The following is a 17,746-nucleotide window of genomic DNA, read 5'->3' on the forward strand; positions in this document are numbered from 1 at the left end:
TATTTGTTTTATCAGAGATTTTTTCTGTGTGAATGACAATTTGATGGCTCAGGTAGCACAGGGATCGTATTGTGAATGGTGAGTATACAATATGTTAGTGATGTTGCCCTGTGGCAGTAACAGCAAAACATCCCTTAATCTGTCACTACATTCATGAAAGATTCACACTAAATGTTTTTGGAGACATGAGGCTAAAAGAATTGAACATTTTGGCAGACAGCCAACAGTTAAATGGTTTAATAACCTGATGGTTTTCCGACATACCCATGTACCAAACTGTAAAGCTGCTAAAGCACACCAAATTATGTACAGCCTTTCAGTAAAGAAATTCAGAACAGAAGTGAAAAGCAAAGTACACACGCATATCCATTCCTTTTTTTATCCTGCAGCATTTAAAAGTAAATGAATCAGTAATTTGAAAATCTCTGCCAGGGCTCCATATCTTACGATACTCATTAATACTTAATTGCCGCTTACTTCTTATTCCAGGTTATGGTTTTATTTCAGTTTTTCATTATGTCTGGCCTGGCCTATTTCTCTGTACAGCTTTCAAATGTTTCAACATGGTCTTTCAGGGCAAGGTGACCACATGTCCTTCATAGGGGCCTGTATGTCCTGAAATACCAACCAGATAAGTCCATGCTAAAATCACACCTTCCACAAAGGCTGCTTTGATGCCATTGTTTTGAATGTTTGTGTAGAAACCACACAAAGATACTGTTTTACTGTTTCATGTTTAACACTGTTCCTTTCAGCATCAGTGTCTTTTTGTGTCCCCGAGGGTCTGATAAAAGACTGCTTTTAAAGATTTACAAGCATGAAGGAACTAACAACTCTTTGGAAAGAACTAACTGAAAGCTTTTGTTGGTATAGCAGAGGGTCAAAGAAGTTAGGCAACAGGCTTTCACACAGGTTTGAGCAGCAGAAGAGCACTGCCTTCATACCCTGCATGGCCAATCACTAACCTTTTATGGCTTACATAAATATCCAAGTCTATGTATGGATGTGTATGAAAAAGCCAAAAGTCACTCTGGGTAAGGTCAGCTGTCATCTAAAATATAATTATGAAGTGCATCTCATGAAGGTATATAAACAATAACATTGTGCGTATGGAAAATGGAGTGAACAATTGTCATCTGTGTTTTTAAAAAGTATTTTAGACGGCTTATCTTGCTGATGTCATGTATTATCAAATCCAGTGTATTATTAGCGTTCCACTGCCATTGACGTATTTTATCTAAGTCACACAAAATTTCCCATTTTGAAGTTTTTTCGTATTGAAGACTATGATTAAGATTGTGGAGTTTAGTCAGAACATTTCAAAGCAATCGTTAAAATGAGATTGACGATTTACACGAACCCCCCAGCGATCAGGAACACGTTTTCCATGTAATTCTGTGGCACTGATTGCTTAAGCAGAGCAGTGTTGGCAGGACAACGCGCCAGGAAATGGACACAAATCGCGAGACACTGAAACAAAGAAGGCAAAAATACTGAATATGATAGGCATATATAGCCTAATAGATTAAACATATGAATTCAAATCAAGAAAATGTATTTATTTATTCCCTGACCGTAATTGACCATCATGATCCAATCTTAATTTCAGTGGTCCTACAGTTACTGTAGCAGGAGGACGTTAACTAATTATGGTGTAGAATCTTAACCTTGTGGACGAAGCACCTAAATTACAGTATACTGTGTCTTGCATTTTTGAGAAACAGTGCGTAAATTGCATACAGTACTTAGGCCATGACTAAAAATAACGGGAACGAAAGCGCCTGTCACCTGTTTGCCGCGGTCTGTACTGCCCCCAGGGCGCTCCTTCAGGACACCACGTGCGTATCCGTAAAAAGATGACTTGTGAATTTCATTTCGTTCCCACATCCCCACGTAGAAGGAAGCCATCAGGAATTCTATTTGGAGTCTCGCAGTGCATTGGACATGTCACCGAGACTTTGCTAAGAGCGATAGCTGTTAACTTTAAACAAAACGCTGATGCATATTTGAAAATTATTCTTAACGACAATTATCTGCCTTTATTTTATTAGACTTAATGATGACTTGTTGAGCCTACAATTACGTCAACATTGAAGGTAGTGCCTGTGTTGTTTATTTATTCATTTAAATTTTAAACTTCTGAATAAAGAATCGGCTCACTCAAAGAAGATGGAGGAGAGCACTCGGTCACGCACGGTGATTACAAGCCACAGCAGCCCACATTCGGACAACTTCTCCACTTCAACACTTGCCTATGACAAACATTTTATTCGCACCGTACCGGGATTCCTCATCATTGCAGAAATAGTAAGTGTTAATTTCAGTTTTAGCTCAACCGTTACAATATGGAACAGAAAGTAGCCCGTTGGAAAGAAAAACGCAGACATCCGTCGCATGCAAGAGCCCTGAACATAGTAAAGTTATAAAGTTGGATGGGCTTGCTTGCTGTTTGTGGTTAATAACAACACGCAAAGAAAATAGCGTAGAACATAAAAATGAAAAAAGGACAATTAAACGTTGTAGCCGCATTACATTGCGAGGTAAAAATTAGTCTCAGTAAAAAGCTGTTATTAACCCCCCTTCTTATTTAAAAGACAATCTACATTAAAAAAAAAATGTATTTGGTTATCGCTCAAATATCGTTTTAGGTTAGCTTTAGCTCCCTTTGGGCAGGTTGATAGTCCGTGGAGTATTTATAGACGGGCGCCCCTCTTTTCGTTTGCGCCATCTCTGGAATTTGAAAAGTATAAAGGACCATTGTTGAATTTTGGCTCCGTGAGGAGTGGAACGCTAATAGAGTGCGACGTACATATGATGTACGATATGTAGGAGTACAGATATAGCTATTTATTTGTAAGAGCACACATATAACCATAAAAGACGACAGCACGTAGAGATTTTTCAGTTAATCTTACTGCGCACATTACAAACACTTAACTTTGAAAGCACACTGAAAGTGGAAATTTTATACTTGTTTCTCGCTAGAAATGTAAGTTTAAAAGTTGTGTTTTGCTATTAGTGGAACAGGTCATTTCACTTCCAGTACGGCAGTGAAACTACCATAAATTGTAAAATGTTAGATCATTTTCCAATCTTTTCCTGTCGATACCACTGTGACCTCTGCTCTAAAAATCTGTTGAATGTAAGGGAGACCGTGCAAATAACGTGCGATTGAGACCCTTAAAAACAGTGAACATTTGATCCCAGAAAAGAGTTAAGTATGAGGGCTGACCAAAAAACGATAAGCAATTATAAAAGGTTTCTTTATCTTTGTACTTCCTTGGAGTAGTGTGGATTTACTGTAATACTGGACGAATTGATCCAGATTACGGAGAAATTCCTTGGATCTTTATCTTAAGTCTGTCTTTTTCAAACGGTTGTAACAGATGTTCTTATTGTACAAATGCGTACACAAGGGAAGACCCAGTTGTCACCAGTTCAACAAACCATGAGATAAATTTAAGGATACTTCAGATGTAATAGACTGACTTCTTCAGAGTAGTCTTCTGAGTCTGATTAGTACAGACTAGTCTGTCAGTCATTTAAGTTGAAAACCTGAGTCATTTGATGTTTTTTTCCCTAGTATCCATGTTTAATGGAATTACCTTGCAGTTGTTTCCTGTTGTTTATCTGGGTGACATGCTAATATGAAACGGAACTGGTCTGGCAAACTGGATCATTTGACTAGCACCAGTGTTAGGTTAGGAAAAATAGCCTGCTCGCTAAGAGGTTTTTTCCTGTTTCCTTTTTATGTTGTCAGATTTGCACCTGTGAGGGAACAGGGTTGTGAAGCAGACACGTCTGGCTTACAGGAACACTATTTTTATCGGTTTGTAGTGTACATACACTACATTTCCAAAAGTATGTGGACACCTGAACATGACACCCATATGTACTTGTTGAACATCTCATTCCAAAACCATAGGCATTAATATGCAGTTGGACCTCCCTTTGCTGTAGTAACTGCCTGCAATCTACTGGGAAGGCTTTCCAGTAGTTTTTGGAACATGGCTGTGGGGATTTGGTTCCCATTTAGCCACAAGAGCATTAGTGAGGTTGGGCACTGATATTGGGCATGAGGTCTGGCTCGCAGTCGGCATTCCAATTAATCCCAAAGGTGTTTGATGGGGTAGAGGTCAGGGCTCTGTGCAGGCCTGTCAAGTTCTTCCCCATCAAACTCAGCAAACCATTTCTTTATAGACCTTGCTTTATGCATGGGTGTATTGTCATGCTGAAACAGGAAAGGGCCTTCTCCAAACTGCTACCACAAAGTTGGAAGAACATAACTCTCTAGAATGTTATTGTATGCCACAGTGTTAAGATTTCCCTTCACTGGAACTAGGGGGCCCAGCCCAAACCATGAAAAATTGCCCCAGACCTTTATTCCTCCTCCACCAAACTTTACAGTGGGCACTATTTGGGCCAGTACAGTTGGCACTACACTTTCCGCCAAACCCAGATTAGTCAGTCAGACTGCCAGCTAGTGAACTGTGATTCATCACTCCAGAGAACGCATTTCCACTGCTCTAGAGTCCAATGGTGGTGTGCTTTACTGTACGTCACACCAGCCAATGCTTAGCATTGTGCATGCCACTGTACATCTGCTATTGATGCGATTTTCAAAAGACACTGCCTACCTTCCTAAATTGTAGGGTTTTTGTGTCCTTATAGGGCAATTGTTGCTTTATTTATGAGGCATCTGCCAACTATTAAGGTATATTTATCGTTCATAATGTGATGTAATTGGACATAATTCCATGACATATCTGAATTATGCCATAGTGGTTTATGCAGATATTCATAGCCAGTGACAAGCCTGTGTCACTAGCTATGTTTTAGAACGGTTTGTTTAATATGGTATGCAGAATTGCTCTGTGTATATCTATGAGGGAAAACAACCAAAATAAATGTGATTTTTTGCTTCCGGCCATAGAACTTCTTGTGTGGTTTTGATAAGCTGTTTCCTCAAGGTTTGGCCAAGCCCACCACAATTTCCTTTTCTTTGCTTTGTAGTCAGTGGGCTGGACCCTGTAGTTCATCATTTGAGACTTCCTCCTCCTTTTAGATGTCACTATGTAGTGGCGTGAAAAAGTATTTCACCCCTTCCTGATTTCCTCTATTATTGCATTTTTAGCACACTGAATCAGATCTTTAGACAAAATGCAATAGCCTATAAGATAAAGGCAACTTGAGTAAACACAAAACACATTTTTAAAATTAGTATTTCATTTACTTAATGAAAAAAAGTTATCAAACACCCATATCACCCATGTGAAAAGTAATTGCCCTCTTAAACTTGGGGTTAATTGTGATTGCACCACCTTTAACAGCAATAACTGCAACCAAATGTTTCCAATAATTTGATATCAGTCTTTCACATTGCTGTCGAGGAATATTATCTCACTCTTCTTTCCTTTAATTCTGACAAATTGGTAGTTTTTTTTAGCATGAACTGCTTGTTTCAGGTACTGCCACAGCATCTATATTGGGTTCAAGTCAAGAATTTGACTAGGCCACTCCAAAACATGAATTTTGTTTCTTTTCAGCCATTCAGATGTGGACTTGTGTTTTGGATAATGGTCTTGCTGCATAACCCAATTACACTTCAGTTTCAGCTCTTGGATAGGCCTACATAACCGGACATTATCCTTAAGAGTTGTCTGATGATATAGCTGCTTAACTATAATAAATTCAATAATAAAATAATGTGTTTTTTGTTTATTCAGTTTCCCTTATTTCAGATCATTTGTGTAATGATCTGAAACTATTCAGCATGACAAATATGCAGTTATAGAGTAAATCAGGAAGAGGGCAAGTACTTATTCACGGCACTGTAAATGTAGTGATGAGATATATGTTGAAGGATTTGTCTCTTAAAATGTTTACCTTGCAAGTCAGTTTACTGTGTTTATATATTCTATACAGTACAGTCTAGGGATTTTGCTGATACAGGCATTTTAAGCATTGGCTATAGCTGTGCCAAACTGATAGTCATTTTTTACACCTGCATTCTTGTATTTAGATTTTATTGGCCTCCATCTTGTCTACTGTAGTTCAGCAGTTCTCCTGTTCTGTTCTGCCCCCTCTCACCCTCCCAGAGTGTTCCTCATGGAATCTTCTCTGTGTACTGTATTCCCCCCTCTTATTTTTTGGAATTTCCTCAGGTTTCAAATAAACCTCTGCAGTGAATCTGAATGGTCCTCTCCATGCAGTCAGTGTCAGTTTTACTGTAGGTGGAAATGGGTGAAGGATTCTGTGCTTGTTGTGTTTGAAGCAACAGGAAGCTGATTAAAAACAATTTCAGAGGACGGACCCCCCACCCCCCACCCCACCCCATCTCCATTGTTGCTCTTCCTTCCATAGCTGGTGTGCTTCAGTCTCAAATCCGCTCTGAGAATAATCACAGATAGCGTTTATCCTGCGATATAAAATCCAATTTAAAAGTATTTCCCGCACAACAGGAAGGGAGGCATCATATGAGCCAGCAACAAGGGAAAACAAATATATGCATTCTTTTCATATTATGTTAAAACACCAATTATTTTAACCACTTGCTTTATTTACTGAGAACCAATCAGGCCAAATAAGTGTTACAGACATTTTGTTTTTGTTTTTTTTTGTTATTATTTCAAAGTAAATGTATGGATTTCAAAACCAAACAAAATGTCTTTGGGCTTGAACACAACTGAATTCAAATGTATTGGAATGTCAAATTAATTTAAATACGCATCATTCTACAATATGCTGTTTTTCCAAGTTGTCATCATGCAGATAAAGGCTCGACTTCCCCTGAGGCAAACTGTCTTGTCTCCCTCAGATCTTCGGCCTGCTGGTGTGGACGCTGATCGGTGGAACTGAGTATTTCCGCGTATCTGCATTCGGGTGGGTCATGTTTGTAGCAGTGTTCTACTGGGTCCTGACAGTATTCTTCCTCATCATTTACTTGACCATGGCCTACACCAGAATCCCCCAAGTACCCTGGACAACAGTGGTAAGTGCCCTCTGCTCTCTACAGTGCCTCTGACACAACATGACCTTTAACAATAACTGTACACTTGTGTCTGCATTCCATGGAAAAAAGTGGTGGCATTTGCTTAAAGGGGAAAAAATCCATTTCTAATATGGTCAAAGCTATCAGAATGAACAGCATACTAATTTTACTGACATCTGTCTTCCATCCTGGAACAATCTGTCAAAGTGATGCATTTCACATTACAGAGGAAGCAACAGCCACTGATTAATGGACAAAAATGAATAAATAACATGAAGCAAGATGCCTTTCTGCATGGAATGGCTGGGGATTTATGTCTTCAGGCATAGTTACAGTATAGCAGAAATGTAAGTGTATTCACCTGATTAATATGAGCGATAGTGTCAGACCTGCCAAACATACCAGCAGGTGAAGATGCAACATCATTAAAGCACTAGTACAAGAACATTTTTCACTGAACGTCAAAGCTGTTTGGTGGCATTTTCCCAAAGTATTTCCATCACTTGTATTCTAGCCTTGTGCTCCTGGCAGTGGGCTTGTCTTCAGCATTTATGTCCTGTACCTGCCCTCATATCTTCTGTTTTTAAGCATTCATGTCAAATGTTAAACGTCGACTGTAATAGGCTGGCTTCTGTGCCTGTTGACTGCCAGGGCCTGTGCTTCAATAGCAGTGCAGCCGTGCTCTACCTGACGGCTGCTGCAGTGGATGCTGCTTCCATCAGCCGAGCCGTCAAGGGACAACACGACTTCAACAGCTGGGCAGCCTCCACGGTAAGGCCCCATTTTTCGGATAAATGATCCAAGTCTGATCCACAGTTCACCCTCTGCTGACATTTCACTTTATTGGCAAATCTTCCCCTTAATTGCAGCGAAAGCCTTTTGACTGGAAGCAGTGTACTAGTTACAGCAATAAATGATCAAATCCGTTTCAATTTTCAGCTGGATGGGTCAATTCAATTTTAGTTTATCAATTCAGGAACGTATTTGCAGTTATTTTTTAGAATTGATTTTAACTGAAAAAGAAGTGACCCTTTCCAAGGTTATGACATTTATCAAAAAAAAATCCAGCAGCACAGTAAATGTATGTCAGACCTTAATTGAATCGGTATCGAAGGAATTTAAGTGGATATTTACTCATCATGTTATGCCCATTTGTGCAGAAAAGCAGTTTCCTTGTGTGTAACTGAATGTTTCTGTTTCTCTCTTCCAGTTCTTTGCCTTCTTGGTAGCGCTGTGCTACCTGGGAAATGCGTACTTCAGTTTTAAATCCTGGCGATCACAGGAAGAAGGTCAATAAGAGTGAAAGGAAAAGGAAACTGATGCCGTTGATTGTTAAAAATATGAAGAAAGAGGACAGAGTTCAGAGATTGTTGCACTTTTTGCGAAAGACAAAGAGCTGGAAGTGCTACGTGGGCCAGGACAGAGTCCCTCCCATGACTATTGACAATCGTATTGTTTGTAGGAATCCAGAGACACTGGCTGGGAAGCCTATTTCAGGATGTGCAGGACTGACTATTTGAAAATATTTTTTTTTGTTTTTCATTGCTAATTCATTGCTAATAGACAGTGGTAAATGTGTCATTGAAGGACATATTTTAAATGACCTGTAATTTCTGTAGCTGGACTGTAGGATTAAATTACACTATGTTATTTATTTATTCATACACCAATAAAGTATACAATATGAAAGTTTATTAATTAACTAGCATTGTACTGGAATCCCTTATAACTGAGTAAGAAAAACTAAATGTGTTGAAAATGCATGTGTAGCACATTACACATATTCCCAGTGTACTGTATTATCATCAACACTATTGTTTGCATTTTTTTTGTTATCCACATGTAATGTAAAAATGAATGTAAGAAGTGAATTAATTTTATTTTGTACTTAAAGTTGTGCTTTGAAGATGGCACAAGAAGATTGAAGAAGATTCTCTTTTTTTACTCATTGGATTGGTTAAAGGGCAGCCCTGCTTAAATTTTATATTTTGAAATTAAAAGTATTAAAGTAAACAATTTAAGATATATTTTGATATATGGACACATTTTGTGGGGGCTCTCTTCACAGATCTTTAAGGCAGTGCGCTGCTTGTTTTACTGTTTTAAACTGTATTATAACCACTGCAGCAGGTCTTCTATGTGGAGAGAGTGGGCGCTTTATGAAGATGCGGTTAGCAACTTGCACTGGCTGCTCTGTTCCGCGCACCTTTTCAAACAAAAGATGTGCTGATTGGAAAACTCATGAAAGCAAAAGATGAGCGTAACACACATCCAGTTATACACACAGGTACAGGGTACAGTGGAGTTTCGTCTTGCCAGCTTCTGACAAAAAGATGATGTACAGGTACATCCGGTCAACATTGTTGTATTTATTAATCAGGATAGGTATAACAGCGTTCTTTAGTAATGACAAAATAAAAGTATATTTATACTATTTAGTGTAACCAAGTCAAGGCAATCAACAGCAATACAGGGATACAACCTACACAGGGAACATAAATGTGCCATAGATGGACATCCTTGAGCTACAGCTCTCTTTACAGAAGCCTGTATAGATGAGTGGGGAATTACATCAAAATTCAATTCAAGTATTTTCATTTTTATGTATTTTTAAAAAATAATTTTGAAATACTCAATTTCCTCACTGAAGAAAAATATATATTCTAAAGCATTCCAGGGTATTCCTAAAACCTCATGCTATTTGTCTGTATGAAGTGATAAGGTCAAATGGAGAACGCCTGGGTAGCATCAGCTAAATAACCTACTTGTCTTGGAAGTGGACACTGCTTATGCCTTTTTTTAACATTCAAAGTGGTCTGCCAGCAACAGCAAAAATCCATCCTTTTAAAATTGAGCCATGAGGCTAGTACAGTACATTTTACTGATTGGAAATGCCCACAAGGCTATAATATGCATCTACAGATGCCCACATTAAACATTCTTTTTCCGACAGCTACTCAATAAAACATTGTTCAGAATTGGCTAATTAGCACAAAGTCTCCTAAAAGGAACCTGGAAAAACAGGAGCTCCAGTATTCAAGAAATTAAATATTGATCACTGACTTTCTTCACTCCATCTTGTATCTTGTGACATCGCTAGTTGGTACTCTCCACATGATACGCTTACACAAAGTAAACTCGGGTTATCCACAGAATGGAAATTACGGTGTCAGGCCTTCTGGATAGAGAAGTGAAGGCAGCCTACACACTAGTTGGAGGCAAAGCATTTGAGCCACTTATGAAGCCAAAGAAAGCAAAGAGGAGAAATACAAGGTGAAGAAGGGACAGAGAGCTCTAGTATGAATAAAGAGAGGCTTCAAACCTATCCAATTTGCCGACGTACCCTGAATTTGGAAAAGCGCAAAATATGAATGCTTATGTGACAAAATCTCTAAAGCAATTATTGAGAAGAACAAGAATGTCACATAGAGGAATCTTTGTGTTGTCCATGCATAGTCATTAGAATGCATCACAGACAACGTGGTTTATGCATATTGAGCTCTCCAGAGGACGTGCTTGATCTCACGATGAAGAGTGTCCGAGCAGGAACTCAGAAAATGGCAGGTTTCACAGAGCAAGCTGTACTGGGTTACACCTGAAAAGCACAGCAGATCATCCCCTCCTCACCTCCGGTCACAGACTCTCAGTGCTGCCGACTCTTGTATCTGATGATAGGGTTGGTGGGTGTGTGGATCATTGTGGTATAATTGACGGTGGGGAAGTAGCCATCGACTAGGTCAAACTCATACAGACGAAGCATAGTGGACCAGATGGTCTTGATCTGAACGTAGGCAAAATTCTCACCGATACAACGATGGCGACCTGGAGGATGCAGAAAAATAATTACACTGTGCAAAATTAAAGGTCAGAAAGAAGTTATTGTGGCTCCATTGATCTCCATTTTATCTATGTTTTTTTTTATTTTATTTTTTTAAAACAAGGGTGTCATCATCCTGGAGGACAAATTAGTATGCTGGTCTTTGTTACACGCAATTGTTCTGGCTTAATTTCCTAATTAGGTCAAGGTATTAACCGTCTACAGCTTGGGACAACAGTTTATCAAAGGCACGGGGATTGTCACAATCACTTGGCTAATTATGCAGTTAATTGTGCAATCAATTCTGATTTTCATATTAGCAATCTTGATGACGCTGTACTTTGGTGCCATAAATCACACAACTCAGTTATGGATAGCATCACACAATGCATATTGAACTTTGAGGTCGATTTCAGCAGTGTAACTGCATTTATCTAGGATATTGCAAGTTAGTACATTCTGAAAGCACACAAGGCTTGATACCAAATGCAGTTTATTTAACAACATGCAAATCTCATGTTGTGGCACATGTGAGTGATACTTCTGCTAGCAATTTCCCCAAAAGTAGACAAATTTGTGTAGGAGGCAAAAAGATCAAAAGAAGTAAAAAGAAAATCAAGAACTGTCCAAGCAGAAAACTGCTCCATGGCACTTCTAATGAGTGCTTTAGCAGAAGGTTCTAAACTAGATGATTACAAATTACTAGGATGTGAAAAAAGGCACTGACACTTACTGACTGTACTGACCCCCAGAGTTTAGGCACAGAGGCACATAAAATCATTCCAAATACCCTTTCTTTTCTTATAAGCTTAAGCCACTGCAAACTATATTATTGCTATTAGTCTTATTTAACCATTCTGTGCAGGCAGTGCAATTGGACTTCTTAATGTGAGCTCCCCATTGCATAGAAAAAAGAAAGAACAAATAAACACGCGTGGAATGCAGCATGTGACAGCGTGGGAAAGCTGCTGTCAGTCATTGTCTCTGCTAATTAAAGAGTAATTTATGTAGATTGCTGGGGAGGGGCAATGTGATAATTGACTGACAGAAAGGCGACATTAACCTCTCGCAGAGAATTAAATGAATTGCAGGTGAGAAAACTGCCCTAAATTAACTGGTGTCCCAAACCACATTATAGTGACATATTTCCTCAATATACTGTGAGACAGCTTTATCATTCCCGTAAGTGCAGAATGAAAATACATTTTAATTAAGTAATTAAGAGCGGGGGCTGGAGACAAAACCAGCGCACGCACACACGGCCATCCTGCAGAAGTGGTTGAGTGAGGGCCGTGCTTTGAAACCGGCCCTGCCTCCTCCACACTCACCCGCTCCGAAGGGCACGTAGGCAAATTTCTCCCCTGCCGCCGGGTTCTCGTCTAGGTAGCGGTCGGGGTCGAAGTCCAGTCTCTGTATCCACGTGTCTGACAGGCGGTGGTTGACCGTGGGGGACACGCACACTTGGTGTCCGCTTGGGATGCTATACCCAGCAATTGTCTGGAAAAAGAGATGCGCGTTACTGTATTGGCATTCGTTCACTATGCCATGGCCCCCAAGTGTTAATATTCCAAAAATAATATAATACCCCCGCCAAAAACCAAACTGAACTGTTGGACACTGATCATGTCTGACACCTCAAAAATGGATCAAAACCCTTGCTGATAATAACAGTTGAAACAACATTTGATATAATCACTCACAGCCAATTATTTGTCAAACAAATACTGCTTTCTTTCCCCCACTTATTTATGCTGCAAGTATCCCTGGTTTCAATTCTCCAGCACCGGAATTCTTTTCTCATTTAATAAAAAATATTCTTGTTTCCTTGTTTTCTTGTCTTGGATGCAAAAAAACAACAAATAAAAACAAAATACTAATATTTACAGTCCTGAGTTCCACCATCTCTGTGTCGAGGCTACGGTGAATTAAAAAAAGGTGAAAGTTTCCACCTAGTGGTGACTATGGGAAAAGCAGCTGTGCTGGTGAATCTATACCTGAGGAGATCTGGCCATTCTCATCATTGTCATGATGGGGGGACGAAGTCTCAGGGTCTCTTTCAGACAGCGATCCAGCAAAGTCAGATCCTTCAGCTTCCAGAGGAGAAAAACACCATTAAAAGGGATGGCAGTGTCAACACACTGCAGCCTCACATAATAATAATGCAGCCAGTACGACAGTGGCTTTGATCACCGAGGGCCCTGGCAGCCAGCCAGCGGGGCATCACACAGGGCTGTGCAGGAGGGCACGGTGGAACCGACCTGGTCGTACTCCAGCGGGGGCAGGTCCTCTCCGCACACGGCCTTCTGCTCGGCGTAGCAGCGGTCCTGCAGCGCCTTGTTGCGGGACAGGAAGAAGCCCATCCAGGAGCTGGTGGTGGAGGAGGTGTGCTGCCCCGCCAGGAGCAAACCAATCAGCATCCCAGCAATCTCGCTGTCTGTCAGCGGCTTGCCATTCCTGCAGGGGGCAGGAGAGAGCTGAGCCCGTGCCTGGGCTTGGAAGCCGCATTCAACTATTTTTGGCTTCGACTACCTAATTAAATCGTACAACTGTGCACTGTGAATGCAGCTAATTAGGTCAAGTTTGGTACACAGACATCGTTTTGCTGCAGGTGTGAGGATCATGCCCATCCAACTGAAGTACTTCAGCCGTGAAATATGGCCATCTGCGAGAGTTCAGTTTTTGGGTTTAATGAATATAAATATCTACATACTGCTTTAGGCTTCACAAATGGATGAATCATATAGTGTTCTAACCAAAGCAGAACCAAGCTTTGCTGTATTGTTTTTGGAACAATGTAACTTTCTTATCACAGTTCAGTTGTTTTTTCACACGGCTGTTGTGCAATACTTCTTGGAGCAGAAAAACATGCAGAAGATATTTAGTACTGGAGGAAAAGAATATTTAAATCGTGCTAAGGAGATTACCCACAGCTAAATCAGCTTTCTCTAAAAACTCTAGTAGGGCAAAGCTGCAAAGCTAATGAAATGAGCATCCATTTCTGCTTCTAGTTTAAAGATGGTCAAGTACTTCAGTAAAGTAGAGGAGTGACTATTAGCTGTGGGTACATCTGTGCCGTTACTTTATGTGCTATGGGCAAAATGCTTATTATGTCCTGTGCTATGACTCGGGCCTGACTTCACAACTGTACAGTCTTACTTGTAGGTGGAATCCATAAGGGTCTGAAGCATGTCATCCTCTTTCTCCCCTGATTCCCGACGCCGCTGGATCACCTTGTAGAAGATGTTCTTGATCTCCACATGTGCTCTGTCCCTTCGTCTGCAAGAGACAAAGAAATAAGAGAGCTTAGATGTTAGGCCGCTCAGATGCATTTACTCACTACACACTGCAAACAGCTAAGACAAGGCTGTTGAATGATAAATGAAGGCTCATGACCTGCACAGAGCGAGTGAATGTCCACAAATATAAACTGACAATACAGTATGTCAAATGGGAGCCACTGTATGTAAGTAGAGTAAAGACCCTTGTGGCATTCCATACCAGGCTTGATATATTTCTAGACACTCTGCTGACAGTAGGTGAAATTATGACCCTAGAAGTGCTGAATATTGCATGCTTAGGTTCTCTGTACATTAGACCAGGGCATGAACATAAATAAAACAGAGTACCCTCCAGGGCTCTGACTTACCTGAAGCTGGGGAGGGGCAGCCAGCCGGGGAGGAGCCAGGCCGCGTGGCTGAAGCCCCCGTCCAGGTCCGCGTAGAGCTGGGCGACCTTCTCGTCCAGCATGCTGCGGATCTCCTTCCCGTGGAGGCAGCGGCTGGCAGTCAGGATGATCAGCTCCGACAGGGCCTCAAACAGATCTGTGAGAAAATGCACAGTGTCAGAGGCCCGCTATCCAAACAGGAACGACAGCCTGAATCAATGCCTAGAGAGCAGACAAAAATACATGCATGTTAGGGTTAGCTGTACTCCTGCTGTTGCCCTTGACCAGGGCACTGGCCTCAGAACTGGAGTAGGTCCCCTGGTGGCTGCCAAATTACCCCACAGGGTCAATAAAGTTTAACCTAAGAGCAATCTCATGCTGTGTGCTAGACACAAGTCAGAAAAATACAGGTATAGAAGTAACTTAGCTTAACTGACTAAATCACAGGAGCCAGCAGAATTGGACCCAACAGCTAGTTTATATTCAGTCTAACAGAGGGGAAAAGAAAGCCCCCAATCAACAAGTCATCTAAACATGAAGCAAACTACAATTTTTTAAGTATGAATTAACTTCAGTAAATAAATTAAAAGGCCAAATACAGTAAAGTATTTCTGTAATTTAGCATACTCTTTTCTCCACTGTCCCCCCAGCGCGTGAAGTAGTCCCTTGTCTCCTCCTCAATTATCATCACATGCTGTTTGAAATGGGCGATATTCAATCCTGTTTTCAGCATTTTCTTCTGCTCCAGAAATATCTGCAAAACAAGTTAAATCAGGGCATAATGATGCATTTATATGCACATAACAACAGTACTCTGTTAAGTTTATTACTTTTTTAACATTTGTCATCCAGTTTCATAAGAGAACATAACAGAAAAAAGATCAACTAAGGATATAGCGTTCATTTTCAACCAGACTTCATGAACATTACTTGGTTGGTACTACAAGACACAGAAAATGCAGACTAATAACAGGAGGAGCCACTGGCCACAGAGGTGAACCAGACCCAAGTCAAATATACCTTAAGATACAACTGCTAAATCTGAACGCTGCTTGGTAAAAACAGAGCAACAGATCAAAATCTGGACCTATAGCTCCATTCACACAGACAGATCCAAGAACATTCACTCGGATACAATGCCAGTGCCTATATTCACAAAGCGCGGGGGCCCTCTCTTACAGGGTTAGGCACGTCGTACGCCACTCCTTTCCCAAAGACTGGTGTCGTCAGTCGAGAGTACACATCTTCAGCGTTCAGGTCCTCGTTTTTACTGTTGAACATCAACGTGGCTGCATCGCTTCCCAGGAGGTACGTGAAGGTCTTCCCCACCATGGTGAAGCTGAACACAGGCCCATACTGGAAACAGAACACAAGACAAACCGTCTTAAACTGTGTAGTGTCAGGTTTCAAAATTCTATGCTGATTTTCAGCAATCTAATAATTTTCCATCATGTTACAAGTTCACCGACAAATTTTGTTGAAAAAAAAACCCCCACTTTAATTCAACCTGTATGTGACAGCTGAAATATAAATGATCATTCCAAACAGGTACATTTATCTATCTCAATCTTTGCCAATGTTTTTCAACGATACTATAATATAATAATATTGGGGAACAACTTTTTTTTTCTTTTCTATATTTCTGGCTCTGCCCTTATTGCCTGAAGGTGGAACAGTCCTTCTGAAACTACCTTTTCTCTTATTTTGCAGGTCTTGAGACAGGTTTTATTGCAACTTTTCTGATCGCTAGGTCTCGCGTTGTTGGTTAACCTTAATTGCGCTTTTTAAAAGTTATTTTGGCTAAAAGTGTCTGCAAGATGACTACATTGTAAAAATTTTAAAAAAGAAAAAGAAAAGAATAATAATAAGAAAAAAGTACATTATGGTATATATATACATAGCTTACCACTCTCTTTCATTCATTGCACTAAACTGGATATAAGAATACACAATGGATAATGAGGCAGTTCGGGGTATGCTATGGAGTAAATATCCAGAATGCGTGTATACTAACGTGTTCTTAATATCCCGTTCACATCACACAATACAGGCTGTGCCAAGTATACCAACATATTAAAAGACAAACAGAATTGACATTCTGAGTGACCTCACCATTCGCGAATCTTCTCGTGTCTTTCTGTCTTACCTTTTCGTAGGCACTTTCGAGAAACTCGATCGGGCTTTTCCCAAAGGCTATGGCGTGACCAAGAAAAGGAATACTGGAGGGAATGTGAGGAGGATATTTCTGTTGGAAAATAGCATAAAAAATGACAATCCCAGCAATTGCTTCGTATTAGATAAACGCTGAATTGGTGAAAAATAGGTAGTTCACATAACGATTAACGGCCTTAAATTTATAAAAGGATTGGTTTGGGTCTTGAGGAATAAAAGTTAAATACGTGCAGAAAAGAACGAGCAACTCACCGATGTTTTGTCAGGAGATTGCAGCTGTTTGTAGATATGTTTGGAAAAGTATCCCAAAGTCAAGATGGACGCAGTCGTAACCAGAATCATTGATGTCAAATTGTCACCCATCTTCTCCATCGTATTCTCTATCAGAGAGCTGCCAACTTCAAATATCCGTATCGTCATTTTCGTGGCTGTTAATAAAACAGTTACTTTCTAATGAAAGGTTTATTAAAGGTTCTCAACCAATCCGTTTTTGCTAAAATGGAATATAACGATGGACAATCCTGTTTGATTTCGTCGTGCTACAATAAAATCTGTTCAAAATCCCGTCCAACGCAGGATTTAAAAATGCATTCATGCATTTAATAATACACAATCTATATATGCGGCAAATTCAGCCCTTTTTCTGGCTAATACTCGATAAAAGAAAGCATTGTACTTGAACAGAAATAAGTCAGTAGACGTGTGCCCGGTAGCTACTCGATGTGCGTCTTCCCTATAATGATCTGATTGGACGACGCTGCCTGAACTGATGTCTGGCTATGTGCTGAGCTCGGTGATTGGCCGGGCGCGGAAACTGGCTACATGTGCGGCATATCTTATTGGCTGGGTAAACACACAATGTTGCAGGTGTGCTCTAGGTGGTGTCCTCATGTATCGCTTACAGAATGCGAAGTTCTCCTATTCGAAAGCTCTGATGAAAAGGTGATTTTTATACCACTGGCAATTTCCTATTTTGGAGCCTGTATTGTATACCTAACTGATTATTTTATTTAGTCTCCAGAAAACAAATTCTGCCCAAGTGCAATCTTGAACATACATAGTCTTTTTATATAGTGCTTTAAAGAATAATTATAATTTTATT

At 40.2% G+C, this 17,746-nt stretch overlaps 2 protein-coding genes across 3 annotated transcripts; one reads left to right on the plus strand and one right to left on the minus strand.

Moving 5' to 3' along the window:
- The first annotated feature begins 1,867 nt into the window (after positions 1-1,867).
- On the plus strand, positions 1,868-9,007 carry cmtm8b (CKLF-like MARVEL transmembrane domain containing 8b). Of its 2 annotated transcripts, none has more exons than XM_064345630.1 (4): positions 1,868-2,307; positions 6,818-6,991; positions 7,660-7,762; positions 8,202-9,007. In XM_064345630.1, the coding sequence occupies exons 1-4, from the start codon at positions 2,170-2,172 to the stop codon at positions 8,255-8,257; spliced, it is 471 nt and encodes a 156-aa protein (XP_064201700.1). In that variant the 5' UTR covers positions 1,868-2,169; the 3' UTR covers positions 8,258-9,007. The 2 variants fall into 2 exon arrangements, with proteins under 2 accessions (XP_064201700.1, XP_064201692.1); XM_064345622.1 differs by having other exon boundaries at positions 1,871-2,307; positions 7,643-7,762.
- A 333-nt stretch (positions 9,008-9,340) lies between these two features.
- On the minus strand, positions 9,341-17,389 carry LOC135260395 (lanosterol 14-alpha demethylase). The gene is made up of 10 exons (XM_064345612.1): positions 16,897-17,389; positions 16,619-16,717; positions 15,652-15,828; positions 15,100-15,226; positions 14,455-14,629; positions 13,965-14,084; positions 13,067-13,262; positions 12,803-12,898; positions 12,137-12,305; positions 9,341-10,813 (listed from the first exon to the last, which is right to left on the minus strand). The coding sequence occupies exons 1-10, from the start codon at positions 17,062-17,064 to the stop codon at positions 10,635-10,637; spliced, it is 1,506 nt and encodes a 501-aa protein (XP_064201682.1). The 5' UTR covers positions 17,065-17,389; the 3' UTR covers positions 9,341-10,634.
- Between the last annotated feature and the right edge of the window lie 357 nt (positions 17,390-17,746).

Source organism: Anguilla rostrata, chromosome 1, assembly GCF_018555375.3.
Source record: "Anguilla rostrata isolate EN2019 chromosome 1, ASM1855537v3, whole genome shotgun sequence".
Classification (NCBI taxonomy): domain Eukaryota; kingdom Metazoa; phylum Chordata; class Actinopteri; order Anguilliformes; family Anguillidae; genus Anguilla; species Anguilla rostrata.

Excerpts from the sequence above, each read along its gene's own strand:
- cmtm8b (XM_064345622.1), top strand. The coding sequence starts at position 2,170 with ATGGAGGAGAGCACTCGGTCACGCACGGTGATTACAAGCCACAGCAGC. Across the intron at positions 6,992-7,642 it reads AAGTACCCTGGACAACAGTG|GGCCTGTGCTTCAATAGCAG; the intron begins GTAAGTGCCCTC and ends GTTGACTGCCAG. Across the intron at positions 7,763-8,201 it reads ACAGCTGGGCAGCCTCCACG|TTCTTTGCCTTCTTGGTAGC; the intron begins GTAAGGCCCCAT and ends TCTCTCTTCCAG.
- LOC135260395 (XM_064345612.1), bottom strand. The coding sequence starts at position 17,064 with ATGACGATACGGATATTTGAAGTTGGCAGCTCTCTGATAGAGAATACG. Across the intron at positions 14,630-15,099 it reads GGGGGACAGTGGAGAAAAGA|ATCTGTTTGAGGCCCTGTCG; the intron begins GTATGCTAAATT and ends ATTTTCTCACAG. Across the intron at positions 12,899-13,066 it reads CCCCGCTGGAGTACGACCAG|CTGAAGGATCTGACTTTGCT; the intron begins GTCGGTTCCACC and ends CTCCTCTGGAAG.